This window comes from Xiphophorus maculatus, chromosome 4 (assembly GCF_002775205.1).
Source record: "Xiphophorus maculatus strain JP 163 A chromosome 4, X_maculatus-5.0-male, whole genome shotgun sequence".
Classification (NCBI taxonomy): Eukaryota; Metazoa; Chordata; class Actinopteri; order Cyprinodontiformes; family Poeciliidae; genus Xiphophorus; species Xiphophorus maculatus.
The window spans coordinates 15,205,615-15,230,888 of record NC_036446.1 but is presented as its reverse complement, the minus strand read 5'-3'; the positions used below and the strand labels follow the sequence as shown (position 1 = coordinate 15,230,888).

The window sequence follows — 25,274 nt, the reverse complement described above, 5'->3', positions numbered from 1 at the left end:
TATGTATCATATTGGGTGCTGATGATGATTGAAACTTCTGTCAGAAACCTTCAAAGAGAAGACTTTTGCAACTCATGAGTCTGGTAAAGATTCAAAGAGATAAATGAGCTTGAAATCAATAATTTCACTGTCTGGAAAGAAGTTTAAAAGTGGAGGATTTATAAAATAAACGCCATAGCTGGCATTCAAAGCAAAGAGCAGTTGATCAAAAATACATTTTTGTTGATTTTGTCTAGTTTAACGAGTAAAACAATGTTAACTGCTGCAGTTTAAGTGAAATTAAAACACTTTCTTTAGAAATAAAATGAGACAATATTGAGTCAACTTTTAATCAGATGTTTGTTTGTTTTTTTTTACATGACTGCACGTGTAAAAAGCAAAAAACAAATCAAAATATCACAAATGTAATTTATTTTATCTGGACAGTAACTTAGTTCAAAATGTGAAACTCCTGAGTTCACTAATGAAAAACCAAAATTAGGTTTCAAAAGACGTTTCAATACAACATCAGAGCAGTAAAACAGCATATTCAGTGGCATATTCCTCAGGGAGGGTTGGCAGCAAAAGATTTTTCCTAAATACGCTGATGAGTTTTATATTGAGTTCTATATTGGAAAGTTGAGTCAAAGAAAAAAACGTGATAGGAACAGATGCAGTTGCAACAATGTTGATTTAAGAATTTGATGAAAATTTACAGCCTGGACTTCCTTAATATCTAAACATCGACAGCTGATCTGTTCTCTGATCCAGTAACTGAGACAAAAACGTGCCGCAAGCATGTATTGACTTTCCTGTAGCAAAATTCCTTTTAACTATTGATCTTATGTAATATTCAAAATATGGCTGCAAGCCAAATTTATTGAACCTATATATTAGTGTTGAATGGAATTACTGAAAATTTTCAGTGATGTTCTAATTTAGGGATACATCTTTATTAGTGTTTTGTGCATCCAACCATCATATGAAGCACATGTGTTAACGTCTCAGATTCTGCTGCAAAATTTAACGTTCATTGTGCCGTTTAGAATAAAACATTGACATAAAAGGGAACATCCAGAATAGTTATTATTATTTATAATAAAGGAATATCTTAGATCGAATAAATGCATTTTTGACGTTGAGGGAGGAAATATGCTTGACCCGCTGTGCAGTTAAATTTTAAATATTGGTTTCACGCTTGATTAAACAAAGACTTTAAGAAGCAGAAACTAACATGTCACAGACATTAGTTCAACACGAAAGCTTGTCTTGTGTTTTTTTTATGTGGGGTTAGTTACCAAGACAGGTTTATATGAGTTATAAAAGCAACACATGCGAAAAGAAATGTAAAATTTAACAATAAGAGAGAAAATTTTAATTTTAGTCCTCTGAATGGTCTGAAAAGTTGGCCTAAAACTCAACTTGTACACGATTTGATAATTGTTAAAAGACAAGCACACGTGCATTTCTGTAAAACTCTTTATTTGAAATACAGTTTACTCAGAGAACAGTTTGATAGTAAAACCTATCTGTACTTTAATGCCACATTGCATCCAAACATTATGCAATTTTTGTCAACTAATACAAAAATATTTTCATTTTCTGTAGAAAATACGATAGTATGAAATGAGATATTATTCGACTGCTTTTTACTTTGACACACACAAGAATTAATCATCTAAGCTCCTGAAACTGTGAAAAAAAACAAGTAAAATCCAGTTTGAGAACATAACTGCCTACTTATATAAACCTAGTTTAAATGAAGCTTTGGCAATGAAAAGTATTTATCAATCCCTGCTTGTAGCATAATATCTTAAATTGATAAAGTTGATTTCTCCCTTGCATGGATGCAACAGAAATTCCATGCAAAACCAAAATGGAAGCTTGAAAATTGAGCCTCCCTCTAAAAGTCCTATTGTCAGAGAGGAGATGATGCTTTCTTATCCTCAGTAACTTTCAGTTCACTTCTTTGGTGCACATGAAAATTCTATAGAATGTCTGATATGTTTATAGGTGAATCTTGTTGAGCTGGTCAGGCAGTGATGGGCATGTTGTCCCTGTAGCAGGCCGGCCTCTGGGGAACACTGTAGCTGCACAAGTCCTGGTAGATTCTGGCCATCTGCTCGGTGGCCACATCATCGCTCATCTCCACATTTGGGCTGCTGGTGTAAGGCTGCGAGCGACGCAGGTTCAGGGACTCCAGCATGTGCTGGCAGTTCACCATGGTGATCTGTTGTCGGAGGAGAAGAAAGGAGAGAAGGTTTTTTTTTGTTGTTGTTGGATTTTTGTGTCTCTTCAACAGATTCACATTTTCTCAGCTGTTCTGTTGTGAGTCGACAGGTCTTACCTGTAGAACGATCAGTTTGCTCTTGGCATTGCTAACATCATTCAGTTCTTCTCCAAAACACAGCGTCACCGAGGGATCCGGAGCAGCAATCTGACCTTCCTGATAGAGCTGTAGAGCTGCAACATTTATGACAACAGGAAAAAAGAGCTTTAGGCCACCATATTATATCATCGCTCCTCTGTCACATCCTTTGCTTGGAAAACGAGTCTTAATCATTGATCTTAGCTTTCCAAACATTGAGACTCACCTTGAAAAAACCTTCCTGTGTCAAAAATCTTGACTACAGAATCCCTCTCCAGTTTCCAGGGCATGGAGCCGTACTGGGAGCTGCCATCCCCCAGCCCGCTACAGAAGACTCGACTCTGGCACAGTCTTTTAATGAAGATGCCCTCTTGGTTTGCACGCACCAGCACGCCTCTCTCCAGGTGACCCAGCAGCTTGCGGGTGAAGTAGCGCTGCCTCTCGTACTCTATAAGCTCTGCTGGGGGGAAGTGAACGTTCTGCATGCTGTCTGAACTGTAGGGGGCGCCACGACCCAGGTGCTGCTGGGGGGAAATCCGGCAGCCTTCTGGATGAGTAACCAGTGTGTTGTACATCAGCTTCCCTCCATAGTAGAAAGAGATCATCAACTGGGAGAAACCTAGAAATGGAAGAAAAAAAGTTTAGAAATGACAGAATATATGATAACACTTATTTTAATTAATAGATTTTATAGAATCCCTGAAAAAGGAACTGTTTTCATACCTGAATTGACGTTGCCTGATGGCATCGGGTCCTGATGCAGAGAGAAAGCTGTGAATTACAAAAAGAAGGCATGACTTTTCTTGTAATTCATCTCTGTTTTACTGTAGTGGACTCAACCTCAGTGTCATGTCTGTTCTTTGCTGCATCATCAGAAATAGCATTCCCTTAGCACGATTTACAGAGAAATAATCACTTTAGTCAGCAGACTTAAACAGGATATTAGTCAATTGTTCCATTGCAGAATTCAACAGACAGACAAGCAAACAGCTTGTATGTAGCACCCACAGCAGCCGGGACAAACGGCAGAGCTTTCCACTGGGGTTATTTTTAATGGAAAAAAAAAAAAAAAAGTCAATGTCTCAGAAATTCTAATTAGTCTTACAAAGTTGAGACGAAATTTAGATGCAGATAAATATTTGCATGTCCAACACATAGAGAAATCCTAACAGTTCAAATAATCAACATGAGAGCATTTTTTTTTTTTTTACCATTCATGCTGTTCTGGGGCCAATACTCTGGGCTGGCCTGGATGCTGCAGCTGTCCTCCTGCAAAAAGACACACAGCAGTTTGCATTAGCTTGTGGCGTACAACAAGGGAGGAGGGTATGCATGCTGAATGCAACAAGTGTTGAAGGAGAGAACAGCAGTGTGATACTGAAGGTCAAAAAGTGTCGCAAAAGGAGAAAAATACAAAGAGGTGATGAACTTGAGAGCATCAAGACGCTAAAGCAATGTGAAGATGAACTATTTCAAGTGAAAGGCAGTTCTGTACCTCCTTAATGAGCTCCTCTATTTCTGTAGGGCTGCAGGCCATGTCTGTGTGGTCACCAGAGCTGGCGGTACCTGTCATGGTCATCACTGGTATTTTACCATCTGAGGGTGAAAAACAAACAAACAAACAAACACGTGTTACGATTCTGTTGAGATTTTACAGAAATAACTTAATTATGTATTATCATGACAAGTGAGCAGGTTTAAAGGAAAACCCACGTTTCTGCTCCTCTTCGGGTACGATGCGGTACACCTTGTATGGCTCGGAAATGTCCAGCTGTGACCTCTCTGTTACTTCCTCAAAGTCAGGGCTTTTGTTGAGGGCACAGCGGAGTCTGGTCTTCCATGTTGCAGGCTCAGCCTTATCCCCCTCCTTAAACTTGCCTTTAAAGACAGCCCAGGCCTGTGGAGAGGGCAAGAAGCAAAAAATATCAAGCAAGGTGTCAAAAGAACAAAAAAAAAGGAAAGAAAGAAGGAGAGCTAAAAAGCAAGAGAGAAGAGAAAAAGAAATACAGAAAGATTTTTTTATTTATCATATAAACAAAATGTTTCTTCAATATCAATTACGTTTTAGCTGCAGCGCCTCAAGAAAAAGCAAACAGAAAGAAAGAAAAAATCCAGATTCCAGGAAACTCAAACCTTGAAAATAGATGCGTCAACTTCTTGGTTGTAATCCTGCTTTCCTGCGTGTTTCCACGGAATTCTGAACATGGTGCGGCTTTCATCCTCCCACTGCAGCCCAGAGTACTGCGCACTTTGGATCTGCTCTATCAGCCACTGCTTCAGTCTGCGACCACCCGAGTTTGACATCTTGACAGCGCGTCTTTTTGCCTCAGATTGTTCACTTTTACCTAAATAATAATAATAACAATAATAATAATTATTATTATTATTATAAGAATAAGAACAAAAACATCTAAATTATTCCCATCACTCTTTCTGGCAATCATCAAGTTAACTATTAAATGAGTGATTGTAAGTCGAGTCTGTGAGCGTTTTCTGCTAAACCAAAAGTAAAATCACTTACAGTAAGTCAGGCTGGTGAGCTCCTGGCTCTGTGTGAGTTGCTGATTTATGCCTCAGGATAAATCAAGTGCGCTCCCCTGAACAAGCTGCCTATAAAGTTTGTTGTGCTGCATGAATGAAACAGGAGGGAGGGGCTTACCAGCGCTGCCTCGCTCCAGCCAATGGCTGCGCCTCGACGACCCATTCAGGAAGGGTTCTTTCTCTGAACTGCTGGTATTTACAAGAAATGGCCTGACACAGGGGATGGTTGTAAAGCTTCTGCCCACGCCGAAAGCTCCGAGGACGGGGAGCACTGATTAAAAGCCGTAAAGTCACAAGTTACTGTGTGAAGAGGGGGATTTCTGTGCGACAGAACGAGGAGGTTGTGCGTTCCTATCCGCGCCCACGCAAATCTAATGTGAAACCGCAAAAGAAAAAGCGGCTGTGCTGCCACAGTGGCGCTTTGTACAGAGTGGACCAAAGCCATGTTCCAGATTTCTTCAGAAATGCACCTGCATGATATTAACCATGGAAATAGAGAACCAGAGAACACACAAGGGGCGCATCAGAAATAGACTTCAGAATTATTATTTGTGTTAAAAAACGCAATAAATCACCTATGTTCATTATGTCATCTTAGTTCCAAAATAGGCTACATGTCTGAAATAATTTTAAGGTCAACACAGAGGTAAATAACTCAATTATTTGTCATTTATAAAGTTTTGTTCAATCATAGCAAATTGAGTAAAAACCAGCAGTTTAACATCATTTATTTATATACAAAAATTGCATTAAAACATTGAAAAGGCCACACAAAATTAAACTCTAAGAAAGAAAAAAACTGGTCAGTTGATCATCTTTCTTAAGGAAAAAAAGAACAATTAGCCATTTTTTTTTTAAGCAGTCTATTTTTGTTTAAAAACAGTATAAACTGCAAAAAGAATGACTGAATTACATTCCACAGTTTTTCTGTAATTTCTTAGATTTGTCTGAGACACACTTGATGTCACACAACATTTTTTTTTCTATTAAGCTAAGGTCCAAGATGTGAACTGACCTCTCCACACCTCATTTTGTTGGTCTGCTCAGTTGAAGGTGTGCTTGGAGAAAGGTCTGACATCTTGTTGAAACACGTCATTCGGGAGCATTTCCTCTTTGGGATGAGGTAACACTATTCCCAAAGAGGGAAACACTTTTACTATTTTAATGTGTTCAAACTGACCCATGATCCCAGGTGTGTGAGAGGTCTGACATCTTCAGTCCTTGTCATTGTTTTATAATTTGAGATCATTTTAGCTCAGCAGTCTTTTATTTTCTACATTATTTTCTTTTCTTCTGTCTAATCAATGTTTTAATCAAAGCATGATCTTCTGGAAAAAATTCTGGAATCCCCATTTTATGATTTTAAGATAATCATAAAATGGGTGAGGGCCACCTTATATTAAAATCAAAAACATGCATGTCATGATTGTTTAATCTGTTGGATTTCCCTCACTCTGCTGCTCCTACTAAACCAAGTAGAAACATAATACAGTGATTGATTTGGTTGGTGAGGCTGGGCTGATTTTATTTTTAATGCAACTGTGTGTCAAAGTAATGACACACACACACACCCTCAGCAATGGTAATCTTTCTGTCTGAATAAACAGGCTTTCTCATATCCAAAGAAAAAGGTCAAACATTTCCAAGGTTCAACTTCTGACTTATCCATTCATTGTCTTTACCTCATTATCCTTGAAGGATCACAACAGTGGGGCTTTGGTACCTCTTCTGAATCATGAGTACTTCAATTTGAATTTGACCTTTTGTGATTAGTGCTATATAAAACAACAACAAGAAAAAGAAATAAAAGATAAATAATTAAATGAATGTACAAGATACATAACAACTTGAAATGCAACAAAGGCCTTCCCTGTCATCCTCCAAATAGTAATCACAATTTATTAAGAAGAGAGATGGAGGTTGGAAAAGGATTGCTTAAAAGAGTTGGTTTGGCAACAAATGACTCTGTAACGTTTTCCTGGCATTATTAGTCACCAAGCAGAGCATGAAATGGATCCGTCAAGATCTTTATTGCCTGTCTAATTACTGCAGCGTCATCGACAGACTGCAGTGGAAGAGGTTGAGAATTTGTCCTGCTTATTTTCATCCAGGTTTTCACTACGCTAGCAAGTCTAGATTTGGACTTCAAGGTAAGCGAGCCAAACCAAGCCCATGGCGTATTTGATTAAACTCCCGAAAACTGCGTCATAGAAAGTCAGCATGATCTTAGCTTGGACTCCAAACAACCCAAGTCTCTGCAGGAAATGAAGTCTTTGGGCTAATTTAGAGCAGCGATAATCAACATGATCCCTCCAGCCCAAACTATTGGATGTAATGATGCCAAGAAATTTAAAGATGAGCACTTTTTCAATAATATTTCCACCGAACATCACATGACCGAGTGCTCCCAATCCCAATCCCAATCCCAAGGTTCCTTTAGTTTTACTGGAGTTCAACATAAGACGTTTATCTCCACACCAGGTTTCAAAATGTGCAATTTCCCTATGATATTGAACTTATTTGACAATGTTATGTTCCAGTAAACGGAGAACAATTATTATTGATAGTTTAAAATCTGGAAATAACCGGATGGACTGAGCGAAATGGGAATTTTCAACAGCTTGCTAAACTTACTGTAAGTATGTTTGTTTGTTTTTCCTGCCAGGAAGCTGCATGCCTAAACCTGTCCAACTGTCTCCATACAAATGTTGACAGTTTAAAGGCTAAAGACACAACCACTTTTTGAGCATCTCAATAAATTGAAACATAACCAATACGTTGGTTTATTTCAGTGAATGAAATAAAAAAGTGAAATTTGTGTGTTATGTAGCCTGATCTCACATTAGCAACTCAAGCCAGGGTGTTTCTATTCAATTTTACCACTAGGGTTTATAGCTAACTGTTCAGCTAATGTGAACAAAACACAAGATAAACAAAAAGAAACATTATTTGCTCTAAATATTTGAATTAATTTAGGATCAGTGCTGAGTAGTATGGAGGAGATCAACTCTGCTGTTCAGGAAGATCAGGTTGCTTTAATATTGTCCTCCACTTTGTCTGCATTGTTCAATCTGATGTCTTATCTTTCTCTGGACAATACTCCACAGACTGACCAATCAAACTCAGTTAAATCATGGCTATGAAATCAAGTGTTTGTACATTCAGCAGTGTGAGCAGCTGCAGAGTCCTCCTGGAAAATGAAATCAATATTTTCATAAAGCTTATCAGCAGAAGGAAAAATGATGTACTCTAAAAGGTGCTGGCAGATGGAGGCACTGACTGGACTTGATTCATCAGTGGAACAAAAGTGACATGGCTCCGTAAATGGTCACCGTTTGGATTCTGAATGTCTCCAGTCTTCCCCCAGACTCAAGAACATTAATTCCCAACTGAAATGCAACATTTCTTGTCTTCTTTTGTTTTTCTTTGAAAATAGAAATTCTGATCTTTGATATTTTCCGTTTTATTACAAGTAAGACTCTATTGGTGCTGCCTCTAGTTTAGGATTTGCTCGACACACGGAATGGAACAGCTAATGCCCAAATATATGGTGGCTCTTGAAGCTTGTTCTCCCACGCCTTGTAATCTCTACTAAAGTCTTACATGGGCTTTGCTTCACAATCCTCTAAAAAGCTGTGATTTTCCTATTTGACTAAAATTTTCTACCACTCAATTTCCCATCAAGATCTCTGTAAACAGGTAGATCTTTAACAACAACCTTTCATGAAATTCCTCTAATTCTGGAGTTGTCTGCTTAATTACTGAAAGGTCACCAGCAGTTCTTCAAGGTTCTACTGGCCATATTAATATTAATATTGACATATTAATATTACTGGATCATAGATGATTGTTTATTGGTCTCATCATGTCTTTAATTTTCTGAGAAAACTGAAATTCGGGTTCAACTTTTTTACTGTGGGAGGAAGCCGGAGTACTCGGAAAGAACCCATGCATGCATAGGGAGAACATGCAAACTCCATATTGGTGCATGAGAGTAAATGCTGTTCACTCCAAACTTCTCTCGAATCCCTTCTGGTATATTTGAAAATATATCAAAGACTAGCATGCCATCTCTTTTTTTTTTTTTTTACCCCTCCAGGGGGTCTTTTGTGGGCTCTAGTGTCCCTTATATGATAGTAGGCTGACAGGAAACAGGGAAGGAGAGGGGGGGAAGACATGTGGCAAATGTCATCGGGTCCGGGAGTCGAACCCGCGACGGCTGCGTCGAGGACTCAAGGCCTCCAAATACGGGTCGCGCTAACCGCTACGCCACCACGGCACGCCCTAGCATGCCATCTCTGAATGTCTGCAATTTCTTCAGAATTTCATGAATAATGATAGTATAATTACGTTTTTTTTTTTAAAAAAAAGGAAGTAAATGTTTAACGTGATTCATTGGCCTTATCAGTTCTTTTTGTAATACATGATTCAACTTGGCTTATACACTCATTGCAAGAGCTTCAGATTTATTAGCAATTTTGCATTTCTTTATAAAACATAACAACAAAATAAATCATATATACATAATTAAAACAGAACAGAAATTTAACAATATATATTTTTTTTTAAATCCACAATTGCATTACAAAGAGGCATTAAAAGGAAGACAGGTGTTTGGAAATCAAAGGGTGATTACTCTTCAAAGTTCATTGAGTTTATTTTATCTCAAGTAACATTTTCTAAATGTTAAAACATTTTCAATGTGTTTATAGTGCCATAAATTATTGTGGACAATTAAAGCAATCTGTCACCAAATGTTACCTCCTGCTTTTATTGTTTAACTGTTCTCTTTTTTCTACTTACAGCCTGACAAGGAGCATTAAGTTCCCTCCTGAGCAGGGAAAGTAGAAGTTTGTGCAACACTCTGTGACCTACTACACATCATCATTATTTCCACCAAATCAGGAAGTTTCACTGTGGGGTCCAGGTAATGCATTTTGGTCTGTGTAATGTGATCAAATAATAATAATAAAAAATCTTTCTCATTATCTGTTAATCAGATGCACTTAAAAAATGCATCAGTCCAATGCACATGATGATTTCACAAGCTGCGGTGTTAAATAGTTTATTTTGGAGAAACTGGAGGGATGTACGTAAAAATAAGACATTATGGCTGAACTGGAGCATTTCATTTTTCAAAAAGGCAAACAGTTTTTAATCAAAACAGCATTAATCAGTCAGATGTAAGGCTGCTGAGTCAATGGTAAAAAAATAAATAAATAAACAAAACAAAAACAAACAAAACAAAAAAAGATACATGGAAGTTACTCATTATGGCTAAAGTGCTGGGGTGTTTATTGTAAGGCGTCACCAAAACCATAGCAATGGCAGTGCTCAGTGATATAAGAAATCAAAGTTTGTAGCAAATTTCTAAATAAATATCCAGAGCTTAAAAAAAAAACGATTTCTTTAATCCAAACTCTAAAGTTGAATTCGGTATGGGGGCTGACTTGGGTACGGAGCTGGAGCTTTAGCTGTCGCCTTCAGCATCAGCAGCGTCTACACCCCGGTTCATCCAGCTGTGGTCCACCGCTCTGCCCTGGCTCTCCTGCTGCTCAGCATACTGGTTTAACAGAGCCTCCACCTCCTGCTGGTCATTGAACGGACTGGGACGAAAACTGGACTGAAGCCAAGCTCGGTACTGGAGACATAAAAAGAAGCAAGCAATGAAGACCTTCATTACCCTGAATAATGTGGTGAGCCATGCTCAGGAATAATAATAATGAATAAAACATTTTTATTGTATTTCTCAAAGGTGAAATACATCACAACATAAAAATGTCATGATTTTTAAAAATATATATGTATTTATAATGGATTTTTCACAAATCCACTGAGCATCCAAATTAAACACCAAGGCTACATACAATACATACAACCCTCCCTTAACATCCAACTGGCCACAAACGGTTGGTTGTACAATCATATTTAATAAATATATCTCCAGATTTACTTAGACCAAATTTACTTAGTCTTGTTTGTCAAAAGCACCTTTTGAAAATAACCTGTAAGCAGGTATTAAACACACTTTTCATTAAGCTCACGTTTCTGCTTTTAAAAATAGTTTTTTAATCGATCGGCTGTAATATTAAAATATTAAAGAAAGCAGAAAAATCCCCATGGTTGAGAAATGCCATTGTTGCCACCCTGTTTTATGCATTCCAAAAATCGGTTTGGATGTGTCTTTTTGATCATTGTTCTGTTGGAACAGTTGTTTCCATGTTTCAAACATCTGAGCTGAATAGATACCTGATATAACAGATAATAACCTAAGAATGAAACTTCTTAGTGAAATTGTAGTAGAACGTGAATTCTGTTAGAAGAGTTAAAATAAAGAATGAAAGGATTGTAAATCTTTTAAAAAATATATATTCTTAATGTTACTGTCCAGCTTACATGACTTTGGATTTAATTACATATATGAGCCTTTCTTTAAAAACTTTCTTTAACATCAAGAAAAGTTAAAATGATATTCAGGATTTATCCACTAACTTGTGCCATAACATTATTTGAAGTGAAAGTCATTGTGAAAGTAATACATTCATCTTCCTTAAATTAGTATTGTCACATTCATCCAAAGAGCCAAACACCACAGCACTGACTCATTACACTAACCCAGCTGTAAAAGAGATGAATTTAAAGAAGATGAAACCAGAGTAAAGATAACATCAAAAGAAACTAGCAAAAATTTTAATGTGTCATCTTGAAATATTTTATAACTCCACAAAAGCCACAAAGTACAAGCAGGATAAGTCACATCTGGTTCATCTGAGTTGATACAACTCAAGCCCAGCAGCTTCTGAACAAAAACAGGATCATATTGACAAGATTCCTACATATTATTTTATAGTTCTCCAGATTTAAATGTACACAATATTTATTTAGAATGATTAAAAAAAAAAAAAGAGTCTGGGCATTCAACTCTGAATCTGTTTAAATTGTAGTCAAGCCTTACGATCAGAATATTTCACAGATAATAAAATAATAATGCTTAAATTGATGGGCTGGTTTTCAGAGTGTGCTAATGGACCGCTGCTTTTGTGGCGTCTGGCTTAGCAGCCCTTTTTCAAAATCTACAACTGTTACACATGTCAAATAAGGAAGAAAGTCTCCCAGGCGAAATGCTGATTCTGTAAAACATGTTTGTTGATTTTGACTAATGACCTTTTTCTTGTGTGGAGAAAAGTCTATCTATTTTCCTTTTTCCTCAACCATACAGACCTGGAAAATTACCATATAAAAGTAAATTAAATACTTTTCCAGACATTTCAAAACTCCACTGTTAGGCGCTAACCATTAATTTCAAATACAATAGTTAATAAAAGTGTTTGATATTTAATAAACTTTTTAAAATGTCTGTTCACCCTTCAAAATGTTTTAATCATAACACAATGATCCAGTTCAAAGGCAGGGATTGGTTAAACTGTAATGATCTGATAACGTTATCAACGTTCAAGGTTGCTCAGGTCCGCAGGATCTTTAACACTTTCAAACAAATGCGTGTTTAGATAAATAATTGAAAGTTCTTGTTAATCAGATAATCTCAAATACAAAAATCATCTGTGGAGGCTTTACTTTCTCTCTTACACATGTGGGAAAATCACAGATGCAGAAAACACATTTCCTCTTTAATCCTAGAAATCAGTGCAACGTTTTCAAACAATGAGCAGGTTTCTTTTTTTTTTTTTTTTTGAAGTCATGCTATGTTGCAAGATGCTGACAGTAATGCTTAACACGTGATGAGCAGACCCAGGCTAATGCAATCCAAGCAAACCCCCTGCAGTTCCCCTTCTCACACGGGCTGGTCATGGAATCACACACTCTGCGTGTCTTCTGCAAAAGATACAGGCTGAGAACAGCCAGCCGCTGCAAGCTCACGTTGGACGCGTTCAATTCGGTACGGATCACATTCTTCAGATGAATCAAAGACAATTTGTTGAAAGGACCAAACTGTGCACCAGTAATATTTGAATCCGGCACTTAAATTTACTTTAGATTTTCCTGGACTTTGACTTGGACTTTTCTGCCTTGAAAAATGCCAAAGCCAGATCAGATGTGCAGGTGCCCTACATAAGTATTCACACCCCTAATCTCTTAATTCTACTGGTAATTAGGAGACAGAGCAACATAAAGCACTGTAGAATTGTGAAGTGAAATGAAAATCAGATGTTGGTTTTCAACATTTTCTACAAATAAAAACCTGAAAAGGATGGCATTGAGCTGCTTGAGTCAGTAATTAGTAGAACCACCATTAACTACCTGGTCTCCACTATTTTCATTTTTCTACTCAGCAAAATAGCTTAAACTGAATGAAGAGCATCAGTAGACATCAATTTTCAGAGCAGACATTTAGCATTTAGTATTATTTATATTCTTGTCATTTTATGACTTTCTACAGTGATTCTTATTAGAGTAGATGTATGCTTTAGGATATTAGACTGTTTTATTAACTTATCTGCTCAGGGACAACAGATGGAAACTAGCTTAAGCTAAGTCTGGTAAAAGATCTTTTAGAGTCATTTTGCAAATTGACTGTTTTAAATTAACTAATAAATTTTACACAGTCTTTACACAGATATTCACTTGGATTTAGGTTTGCACTTTATCTAAACCATTCCACTGTAGTTCTGGCGTTTATGTACAACGGTGTTTTTACTCTGACAAGCTTCCCTATCCTTTCAGGAGAAAGGCTTTCCCACAGCACGACGTTGCTACCGCCATGTTCCACGGTGGCGATGCTGGTTTCAGTTTGATGTGCTGTGTCAGTTTTCCACCACACAAAGTGATTTTCCAGCAAGTCAATAATTTTGGTCTCATCTGACCAGAGCACCTTCTTTCACACGGTTGGTATGATCCCTGCTCGGCTGGCAGCAAACTACAAAAAGAACTGCTACTTAGTTTAAAGTAAAATCTAGACTGTCATCTGCAGCTCCTCCAGAGTCACCGTGGCCTTCCTGGATGATCCTCTGAATAAAACCCTCCTTGGTCGCCTCCTGTCATGTTAGGTGGACAGTTGTGTCCGTTTCCATTTTCAGATGATGGAGTGAACAGAGTTTTGTAAGTTGTTCACGGCATAATATATTGTTTTGTTACCAAAAAGTTCATTTGTTTCCTTAAATCATTTCACTAAGTGAAGCACATTAGATTAAATTTGTACAGACTGACGATTTCAAGACTTTATGAGGATTTTTCTGGATGCAGCTAAAGAAAACAAGACTATTAAGATTAGAATATTACCAATTAAAAAGAATTACACAGAAAGGTGAGATTAATAGAACCTCTGCTTGATACTTGCATATTGTAATTTATTGAATATGACTGTAAAATGACTTAATTCAGACCCTGAGGTGTATACTGTCGTTTTGTCTTAAAAATGTAGTGAAACAGAAATGCAATCTATAAATATCTCCGATTTCTTCAAATTTTAGTTTTACTTTGTTTTTGGTACAAAGAATTTTTGATAAGAATGCTTTGGAATTTCTAATGCTTTCCAAAAGTATTCAAATCCCTTAAACATTTTCATGTTTTCACATTACAAACAAAAATCTCATATTTTTGGGCCAGCATAGCCCCCCGACTGTTATGAATTGCAACAGTCGGGTTTTCATTTTTATTTTTTTTGTTTGTTTTTTTTTTTACCAAGAAAAATCTAAAAAGAGTGTCATACATATAAAGTAAAGCTGAGAAGCAGAGTTAAGTTATATGTGGATTTATTGAACTGGTTTGTATTTATAACCTCTAGTCTTTACAGAGTAACAAATCATAGTTGCTCGTTGTCCTCTGCAGGAGACAGAAATTAACCCACTTTGGAAGACAGCTCAAAGTGTGTCTGAGATGGTTGCGATTAACAGTTGACAGGTTAACCACAGTCTGCATGTGATGGCTGCATTTGTCACATCCTGTCCCGACCTCAGTACTGAATCACAATTAACACCTGAAACTATTTACAGAGCGCTAAATTCCTGCAGTTCTTAAGACGGTGAAAACATCTTAACTAAAGACCCGCATTGCGTTTAGTTTCAACATTCAAACCACCAAAGCGTTCGCTTCTCTCTGCTTTTGGGTTTGTCAGGTTTACCTCTGAGACGCGTGTGTTCTGGTACTCCTGCAGCTGCTCCTGGAAGCCGTAGTTTGGGCCGACAAACGAGCGAACAGCCTTCACTGCAGTCAGACATTCCTCCCAGCTGTAGTGGGTGACGGTCATCAGGTAGGCCACCACTATGGTGGTGCTGCGCGACACACCTGCAAGACTACAGCAAAAAAGGAACTGTGTAACTCAGCAACCAGCATTATGTCACAGTGATGCATTTGCACTGGAATGATGATACAACAAACTACTTTCATTACTAAAAAAAAAAAAAAAAGCGTGGTGCATATGTCTGCATTCTTTATCGCATTCAGACTGGCACAAAGTTATACATACAGACTATTCACATAACCATTAGTACCTGGTTAAAAATCCCTCAGCAAGTTGCGGCTCTCCAACACACAACAACAAGTTTCTGCCATAATCCTGGATTTCATCACTCTGTATGGCAGCATTCATTGAGTTCATTTAAATGGACTGGTTTCTTGCTTTGGACCCAAACTTGTTTTCCAGTTTGAGCATTGCAGCAGCACCCCTGCTGGTGAAACAGACCCTCAGCATGATGTTACCACCACCATGCTTAGGAGTTGGAACTGTGTCCACACTTTTGACAACTTGAAACATATTATTTTGTGGACTAAGAGCTAAATCTTTCTCTCTCCATTTAAAGCATTTTCATTTAGTTTATTTATTTATCAAGGCATTGCATATTATTGAATATTTTAATGGAAACCTACCAGATTGTAGACGAAGCTGTTGCTACAATTATATTAAACAACTTTCATAGCAACAGCTCACAAAAAGTCCCCTCTCAAGCTTCTTAACACCACATACAGATTTCATTTATTTATAGAAATATTTAATAAAATCAGATCAACTGAGAGAAATGAAGCCTAGGCGCAAATTCAAACTGGAAGACTCTTTAGCCCCACCTGCATCATCCAGTCGGCGTGTCCCGCTCATCACCGCTGACCTATCAACGCTGGACGAAGCCACGTCACGTCCAATCACCGACCAAGGCCCAGTTGATAAGGACCTCCATCCATGGCATCTTCCGCTTTCCAGCTGCGCTCAACCCTCCTCCACCCCTTCTCCACCTCCACTCTTCAGGCTCCCGTCCTTCACCGACCCCCACCACCAGTGTCGGGTCCCGGGGGATGACATTCCTAACCTACATCGGGAATGCTCATCCGAGCTGATCGCAATTCACAGCTCAATGTCCTCAGCCGGGGCCCGAGCGCCAAAGAACTTTAAATTCATGCATGTCAATAAATCTTTTTAATCGCTGTTTTTTCCGTCTGAGTCTCTCCAGATTGAAATAACCTCAGTTCCATTTCAGTTTTAGTTTCAATATTAAAGTCAAACTCAGTGTTTGGGGTGAGAGATGGAGGAACCTGGGACCCAATGGGGTGTTCTAACCTGATGTTGGGATAAAGTGGGTTTCCATAAAGCTTCAGAAATGGCCCTAACAACACTCTCATTGAGATGTTGTGGGCTCTTCTTAGCAGCAGCGGTCTGAACCAGGAATATTCAAATGAACTTTCCAAATGCAGCAGGATTTCTGCCAGATGCTTGTGTAGCAAAAACACCATGGCAAAATTTATATGCACCATTAAAAAGACCAACATGCCTATTTTGACAGCATGTAAACTTCAGACCCGAAGAGCAAGTCACTCATTGACAATGCTTTAATCTGGAAAGAGATTTTCTCATAACCCTTATTTAGAGAGCAGACTTGACACGCTCAGCTACCATGAGGAAGCTGCTCAAATCTTAAAAACCTACCAGTGAACCAAACAGGCTCCACCGTTGAGGCGACACTGGTGGATGAAGCCGATGCACTCTTTGAAATGCTGCAGTCTGGAAAAGCAACACAAGAGAAATGTTGACAAGAAGAAAAATAGGAATTGTGCAACATGCAATAATGTCTAAAGTAAAAAGCCAAATATAGTCACTCATAAATTAAGGGAAAGAAGCATCTTGTTTGTCAGCGATGCAGGTAGTGGAGCTAAAAATGGGTTACGTTAAATGGGATCTGAGAAAAGACACCTTGAACTGAAACCCTCTGTAAAGGCCAGAGCGATGCGGTTCCAATTTGTTTCAGAAATTATGATGATGTCCTGACTGTGACACTTGAAACTACAAATGCACTCCGAAAGGTTTACAACATAGCATGAGTCTGCTTTAATAGATTTCAGTCTTTTCTAAGAAACTGCTTATCAGGAGGGTTTTTTTTTCTCTTTCTACTTTTCCACTCATGTCATGTGAGAAAAGTATTAGGCTGGCTCAAACAGAGAGTTTGTGGTAGACCAGGGCACAGACAGCGAGGATAGAGAAGGGAAGTAACCGTCTACCTTTTCTTTATGTGCAAAGTTACATCACTTTGAAATGAATACAACAAAAAACAGCCCCAAAATACAGCACCAGGACAGAGCTGGTGTAGCTGTGTGACAAATGGCCCTCTGGCCTCTTGTGTATTCAGTCTGAAAACGATGATTTCCTTTAGCTTTTGCATAATCAAGAAGTGCGTGGCTGATAACGGCGCCTCTGGAGGAGCAGATGCTGGTTACTCAACAGCAGACTCACTAACAGACTGGAGCTAAAATAGACTGTTGCTTTTCGGGTTTTTTTCCCTCCTCCTTGAGATCCAAAGCCTTCTTTAAAACGTCTCCCTCAGCACTTTGCTTTGTTCGTCTAGCACAGAGGTTTCCGGCGGTACTTGTTCAATGTGCAGAAAACTAACTTGTGACAGAGAAGTTTGAGGTTTTAAGAAGACAGAAAAAGGGCAAAAACTGAGCTTTAGCAGATAGAAGTTGCTGTATGTTTGAAATGCATAACGAGCTTCTGCAAATCTGTGGTATATTTGGTATATGTTATGCTGATTTTTCCTTTTTTTTTCTTAAATTACAATGATCTGCTTAGTTTTGGAACCAGTTTGGACTAGGGGACGACTTGCACAAATGCAAATGCTGATGCAAATCAGTTGATGCCTTCATGGTCTGTGATTTCTATGCATTAGAACCAATGCTCATAAAAAACAAGATGAACTTCCGATACAGGCTGCATTAGAAGAAGCCAAAGAAGAAAATTTATAAAGAGCAGTTAATGCGGTGTAGCTGTCACTCTTAAACCAGATCAAATCAGCAGCCCAAGACACCATTAATGCTGTTTACTGTCATGCACTGAACACATAAGAAGGGCCATCAGGTCTGACCGTAGGGGCCCCTGTGTGATGGCAAGCAAGGCAAGACGGCGGTTGGCCTCACCCTCTCCTCTCCTCAGTCAGACCAGTGATTGTGACAGAGGGGGTTTATTATAAAGCCCTGGGTGGTCGAAGCAAACAGCCAGATGTCACTGGGAGGTTTCCTTCCTCTGCTGCCGGAGGGAAGGACGCCTGATTGCGACAGTGGAGGTCAGACATCCACACCCCACTCCACCACACCCCAACCTGGCCCAATCAAGAACAGCCAAACAGCCACAACAGTTAAATTCTCATTAAGAGTTTTACTTCAAGCGAGTTCCTCCTCAGAGCCCAGATAACTGAACCTACCAACGCTGAAACTGAGGTTAAAACGGAGAAACTCTGTTGCTTTGAGATTCTTTTATTACCTAGCAGAATCAATGCTTTTCTACTGTCAGGGCTTCTTCGGGAATGTATTTAGTTACTCTTGACACTTCGACTCTGCTGGCAGAAACATCACCAACACCCTATAAATTACACAGCCCAGAGCTCTAAACAGAGAGCACTAAGTCGAGCAGTTCTCAGCCTGATCTCAAAATCGGTCATCAGTTTGCACTGTAACAACGCAGACGGCTCATTAATGCTCCAACTACTGACCAAGACCAATGTTTTTTTGTATCCTCTCTTTGAGCACGGTGTTTAATTATGAGTTAAAACAAACAGTGTCGTATGAAGTCACAGAGCTAATCAAAAGACATGTTACTGCTATGACTAATGTGTTGTGATAGCAGCCACTGCTGAGAGTGGAGGTGCAGCTCATGTCTCTGCAAACACTCAGCCTGGCTGCCGATGACTTGAAAACAGAAGTTCCCTCCAAAACACATAGAAGACATAACCTGCTGTGGTTCGTTTAACTGTTAGTAGAGAAGCAGCGTTTTCCTCTCAGGCTCTACTTCTCTGGAACAGGATCATAGTTTGGGTCAAAGATGCCTCACATTCAATCCCTTTCTGTCTTATGTGTAGCTTATAACTTATAATTCTACCTCCTATAAATGCAGGGCCTGCATTAATAATAAAAGGGATCTGGATCACCCATATCAAAAATGACGTATATAATACTGAAATTTTCAATGGAGGATTTATGTTCTGCCCGAACATTTGGCTGGAAAATTCAATGTAGGCCTTTTTTTTTAGCTCACTTGATCAATCATCTTGATACAAGTGAGTCTGGCAAAAATATAGGCATTTCAGGAGTAACACAAAAACTGTAATACCTGTTTGGAATATTAAGAATTCAAGCTTGAAAAACTATCAAAAGAAGATGGTTTAATATGTGTAATAGAGGAAAAAAAGAAAGCAACCACGCAAAGCACTTACCAATTGTTTTTTGTTCGGTTTAGCAGAACATTTTAAATGAACCACATAAGGACTTTATCTACCTGTTTAGTAAATACTGAAAGCATTTAATTCAAAGTAAATAAAACTGCCTAATAACTTTAAAACCTATAGTTTTTTTACACCTTAAATAGGGAATAGCTCAATCTGTCTTTCTTGTACAGAAAACATGTAGAAGCTTTCATTTCAGTTAGCTAACCAGCAGTGTGCAGCAACAGGCAACACTCTGATTCAATGGACTTTAATCCATAGCAATGGTATGAAAGAACCGTCAGATAATTACACCTCATCTTTCATATCTCTTTAAATCACATGACAAAGATGAACAAACTCATATGACATAATATCTTGTGTCATTACAAGCTGCAGAAGAAGCATATGCAAAATAAAATCCCCCCTTGCAGCTCAAATAGAAATTAAAAGAACGAGTAAGTGCTTCCGAACCAATTTACTGACTGTTACAATTTCAGTCACAAATATTTAGCACCGTTTGTCAGAAACAGAAGGATTATCTATCTTTGATAAGGTTAGGAATTTGATCCTCGAACTTGCCGCATGTTGTCGTGCCCCGGATCGAGATGATGGGTCTCCATCACAGCAATATGACAGGGTAAAAGTGTCCGCTAAGCGACATGAATATGAACGTAAATAAAATGGCTGAAAATATTCAAGACAGCAGCTGTTCTTTATCAGAAGTGTAAAGTTCACACTGAGGTCAGACCATGCGATGTTCAGGGAAGTTGCAAACTAAAGGCTTCCACCTGCGACAACACAGGCCTCCATCAGCATGTTGAAGTTAGAGAGAGCAGGAAGCTGACCGAGTGTGGTTACTTTAAAAAGGCTTCTGAGAGGAAGCCTGGTCTCTTTAAAGTTAAACATTTTAATACAAATTAGATTTGTAAAATCTAAATAAACCACAAACCTTTTGGGAAAAATAGCATTTTCTTTAGATAAACAACCACAAATTTCAGATGTCTGATAATAACCCAGAGTAACAAGGCTGGTGAAAACCAGGTGAAAACCAACCTTGCTACTCTAAACAAAAACATCCCAGTCTAACTGTAAGGTACTGGAGAGCTCATAGTAAGGAAGTGACCATTTACTGCAATGAAATGTGAAAACATCCATTCAAAAGGTGATGGTTAGCTCAAATTGGGTCAACATAAACAGTAGTGTAGAATATGAGAGACTAATAAGTTATTCTAAGTTATTAAGTCACCTTTTATTCCTTGTTTATGTTAAATAAAAACATGAGGCACAGTAATGTTATCTTCACCTCAAGTTCCCCATTTGGATAAAGATGTTTTTTCCTCCAAAATTTCATAATACGCTAAACCTGAGAAGTTACTATAAATAAAGCTGATTTGAGCTAAATTTAATAGTACAGAAAAAACCTTCCACTAAATATATAAAGATTAATAGTAATGAAATTAGCAATGAGGTGGATAAACTTTTCTTTAATTCTTACACTAGCATTATTAACCGAGACAGTCTTAATGATACATACAAAACAAAAACAAAACAAGCACTAATAACCCCACTTGTTTACTCACAGGTTCTGACTGGAAGCATCAGCCGCATGAATACAAAGGTATGTCATGTCCTGAAAAACAAGGATTAAAAGCAGTCAACTGAAGAATTCAGATTGTGATTAAAGCTGGTTTTAAATCTTTGTTTAATGTGGTGTACCTTATTTATCACGAGCTTTGCATTTTTAGTTAAACTAAACCTCTTTTAACGCACTGAATTTACACTTCAGTTGATGCCACAAACTCTTTTACATCAATCAAAGGTCACTAGCTCCCCCTGCTGGCTGAAAGGCTGAACTACACTTACTAAAGAGACAGAAGCCTTTAGAAAAATCACCAGATAAAATTTTCCACAGGAAGCACTGGTTTGATGCATTAAAAACACACCACGCAGCAGCCAAAAATACCGCCCAGGCTGGTTTCTTCACTAACCTCATGCACTGGTTTAGCGTTGTTGTATACTGAAAGGATGTGGGTGATTCCGTTTTTGGAGAGACCTTCTCTGTTTTCCGAATCTGCGAAAAGAAAAACAAGAAACACATCAGTCAAACAGTTGCTCAACTTGTGTTTACATGTTGTGAGCTCAACAGTAAGTTCTAATTTCAGAAACAGGCTGAGAATATTCACAAGGAATCACAGCATTAAATGGATTGAATTACCCCTCACAGACATTTTTGAATGTTTTATATTTTTGTAACAGGCTTTACAACACAGAATGTTGGAAAAACAGGTCAGTATGAATTCATCTGTGACTGGCTATCATCTAACAATAATCTCAGCTAACTCAGAGTCTAAAAAAAAGTATTTCTTCAGGGTAATCTTGCAGCAACAAAAAAAAAAATCCTGTATAGACATGTCTGCTGTGCAAAGAGGCTGGTTCAACACAGCTTCCCTTCCTTTGTGATGCCTGGATCAAAACCCAGAACTCCATTCACAGGCAATAAGATACTCAGATAGTGGTTATGATTCTTCTATGAGCCTCTAGAATAAATATCATTAAAGAGTAAAGACAAAAGAAAATCAGTGTATGGTGGCTCTTTTTTTTAGAAATAAATGCACCTGAAGTTCGGTACACAAACTGCTCCAGAACTGGATTAGATTAGGTCAGCATACACATTGATGGCTGATACTGTAATGTTGCTGTCATAATACAGCCAGATTAAAATAGTCACTTTTGTAATACTGAGAACTCAAGCTGTTATTGTCAGTGTCTATCAGATTGCGGCCAGAATTGTAGTGTTTTTATTTTTATCCAAATCAGACAATCACCTTCTTACTTGATAAATGCCCATAAATAATTTTAGTTCCTCAGTTTGCACTCAAACTGTAGACTTTGCTATCTGTGCTTTCCATTTGAATAGGCACTGTCTTCTGCCTTGATACCAAAGTTCTGCATCTCAAACATTCTTCACTTTCTCACAATACTCAGCTTCATCCACAACTGCTGTTTATTTTTTGCTTTTTCATTGAAATGAACAGAACTACTGTGAGCTCCACAGCTAGACACAACTGTAAAGGACAGGTTGTAAAAATGAAGATGCATACTTCTGGGTTAATATTTTACAGGAAACAAACATAACTTTGACCAGCGGTGCTAAAGGTTCAAATTGAGACAGAGCTGAGAACAGGTTCTTTGCAATAGTTAGTCCTATGATCACTTGATCCTGTCAGCTGGACTAATTTTAGATGTGGTGCCACTGCAATCGGGTGGAGGAGCTAAAATTAGTGGAAATGCAAATGCCAGCTTAGCTGGGCTGAGGGTGTGCACCTAGCCAAACCAGTTATCAGAACACTCACATGATTACTGATTCTTATTGCAGTCTCATCAGTCACTCTTTCTACATGATATTTATCCTTTCGATGAAACACAAACAGAAATCAGTTTGTAAAAGCGGCCAAAAAAGATGCCAGTTTGATGCAGCTTAACTGTTGGTTTGTTCTGTGCTACTAACCACAAAGAGCATACGATTTACTAGTGCTTTTAAATGTGGAGGTACACTCCAAATTACCCACTGACACTGACATAAAACTAAATATTTAAAAAAGGATTCAATGGAAGACTCTCTGTGTTGCACCAATCAATAAGAAACAATCCTAAATAGGCTACGCTAACAGTTACCCAACGCAAATATGCTGACTGAGAGTCTAACATGGTCTGTCTGTTCTTTAAGCTTAAACTTAACGCGTTAACATATTTTGAAACATGTTTGTCTTACCTCTTATGTTGCCCAGGTACAGTCCATCAACAACCTGTGAAGCAACAGACACAGACATCTTGCATTACAATCACTCATTCATCCATTCCAACTCAGAGACCAGAACTCTGCTCGTTCCAGGTCAGGTAAGGCTGGATTTAAGGCTTAAGAACTTAGCAATGTCCTCACAGCCATACAAGGCTTGGAGTGGCCATGCAGGACAAAGTGATGAGCGGCACCAGGGTGCTGCTTCTGGACCACAACGGTCACCACTGAGTCAGAAAAAGGGGAATCCCAACATTAATAAACATAAATATCCTCTCAGCAGTGAAGATATATATATATTTTCCCACTGTGTGTCATTAAATAAAGCATTATCATCTCCTCAAATGTACCTAAATTTCCTAATAACAGGATTTCAAGAAGTGAATGTATTTTCCAAGAGTGAAGTATTTTCCACATCATTATGACAGATATATTATTTATTTATCATTAAAAAAAAAATCTAAATAATTTATAAGAGTATTCTTTTGAGTATTCTGCAACAGCGCCCCCTGCCTAACAATCTGAGCCTTGCTATTATCTGTTAGTTAGCATTTACCAAATGCATTTTGATCACAAATGAGTTTCAGTAATGGTTTATGTAAAGAGGTAATAAGCATTGACATTAGAAATCATTAAAGAATCTCCAAAATACCAGACAAGTCTACTCCATATCTAACTTGCATTTCCTTGGAGGTCTAACTCGATAGACAATCAGCTCAGTCTGACTGACAGTGACTTGTCAGACTATCAGGAAGGCTTTTCACAGCTACATTAGAGGGACCACAAACAGCATAACTCCTGAGTAGGGAAGCAAAAGCACAACTGACCTTATTCATTCCATTCCCCATGATGTCGCTGGACCTGTTTACGGTGGAGCTACACCAGTTCGGATATCTGGAAAAGCTGCGCTATGTCAGCATGGACCTGCAGTGCAAACCGTAACACTGGGGTGTGTTAGTCTTGGCTCATAAAGCAGATAATTGCCGACACCTATTGTACATGATAACCCACAGGTTCAGCAGATTATAGTTCTATGAACATCTGGGATCACCGTAGCCTTGACCTCGCCTCCGCCGAGCAGCAGTTCCGTCATGCTTTACCGTCTTCCGGATTGTTTTGACGTGAAACAACTGTTCATCCGGTAAGTGGCATCACGGCGTGCTGCAGTCAACTCAGACGCTGCTTATGGCAGGCCGTTGTAACATATATTAGAAACCACAATAAATCTTTTGTCGTTGTTCCAAACATTAATAATGGCATTCCAGCTACTTAATGGTAATTCAATATACAGTAATTAATGTTCGATTCAAAAAAAAATATTTGAAACCTTCAGTGCTTTTTAAGAAACCGCGCATTCAATTTACAATGGATAATATCTTCATCTGCCAGAAAGTCTTACCTTTCCATAATGAGCTTATGATCAATGTCAAACCTCTTGCAAAAGCCAATAATATGCATTGACTCACATAGTATAAGATATATTTGATCCAAACTTTCAGTCCTTCTGTAAAATATGCAGTTATTTGCTTAGATTATTTATATCACTGTCGTAACAGATCCACTGATAGATACATTCCGTTTAAAATATGTAGGTGAACTTGTTTGGCGAGATCTATAGAGGATTATGAATCTTTTGTATGCTGAGTCTGTGTAGAATATTCTTTTTTTGGTGATGAAGGTGAAGGAGTAATGAGCACCAGCACATCAGCACCTCAACTTAAAAATGTCTTTAGCAAAAACTGTTTTAGGTGGCTGTCTTATTCAAATAGAAATGTTGGATAGTACCTGGTAGTAGATGGTTAAATAAGCAATTTGTTTACACTATTTTCTCATGCATGGAAGATATTAACTCCTCAAATTCTTTCAAGGTCCCCGCAACAATACCATCTTAACTGTATCTACAATAAAACGTTACTGTATGCATCAGAACCAAACATCCTGGGTTTTTGTAATT

The 25,274-nt window shown here is 38.2% G+C and overlaps 2 protein-coding genes across 3 annotated transcripts; both read right to left on the bottom strand.

The window, feature by feature from the left end:
• Positions 1 to 1,440: 1,440 nt before the first annotated feature.
• On the bottom strand, positions 1,441 to 4,964 carry irf8 (interferon regulatory factor 8). The gene is made up of 9 exons (XM_005804951.2): positions 4,869 to 4,964; positions 4,481 to 4,692; positions 4,061 to 4,244; positions 3,843 to 3,943; positions 3,559 to 3,616; positions 3,071 to 3,118; positions 2,574 to 2,966; positions 2,327 to 2,442; positions 1,441 to 2,209 (listed from the first exon to the last, which is right to left on the bottom strand). The coding sequence occupies exons 2-9, from the start codon at positions 4,649 to 4,651 to the stop codon at positions 2,012 to 2,014; spliced, it is 1,269 nt and encodes a 422-aa protein (XP_005805008.1). The 5' UTR covers positions 4,652 to 4,692; positions 4,869 to 4,964; the 3' UTR covers positions 1,441 to 2,011.
• A 4,373-nt stretch (positions 4,965 to 9,337) lies between these two features.
• Positions 9,338 to 24,446, bottom strand: LOC102220956 (dual specificity protein phosphatase 22-A-like). Of its 2 annotated transcripts, XM_023332661.1 has the most exons (8): positions 24,332 to 24,442; positions 24,148 to 24,244; positions 23,297 to 23,330; positions 21,513 to 21,595; positions 21,105 to 21,154; positions 16,761 to 16,835; positions 14,967 to 15,138; positions 9,338 to 10,529 (listed from the first exon to the last, which is right to left on the bottom strand). In XM_023332661.1, exons 2-8 carry the CDS (start codon positions 24,166 to 24,168, stop codon positions 10,359 to 10,361), a joined length of 606 nt encoding a protein of 201 aa, XP_023188429.1. In that variant the 5' UTR covers positions 24,169 to 24,244; positions 24,332 to 24,442; the 3' UTR covers positions 9,338 to 10,358. The 2 variants fall into 2 exon arrangements, with proteins under 2 accessions (XP_023188429.1, XP_005805009.1); XM_005804952.3 differs by having other exon boundaries at positions 24,148 to 24,446.
• Positions 24,447 to 25,274: the final 828 nt, after the last annotated feature.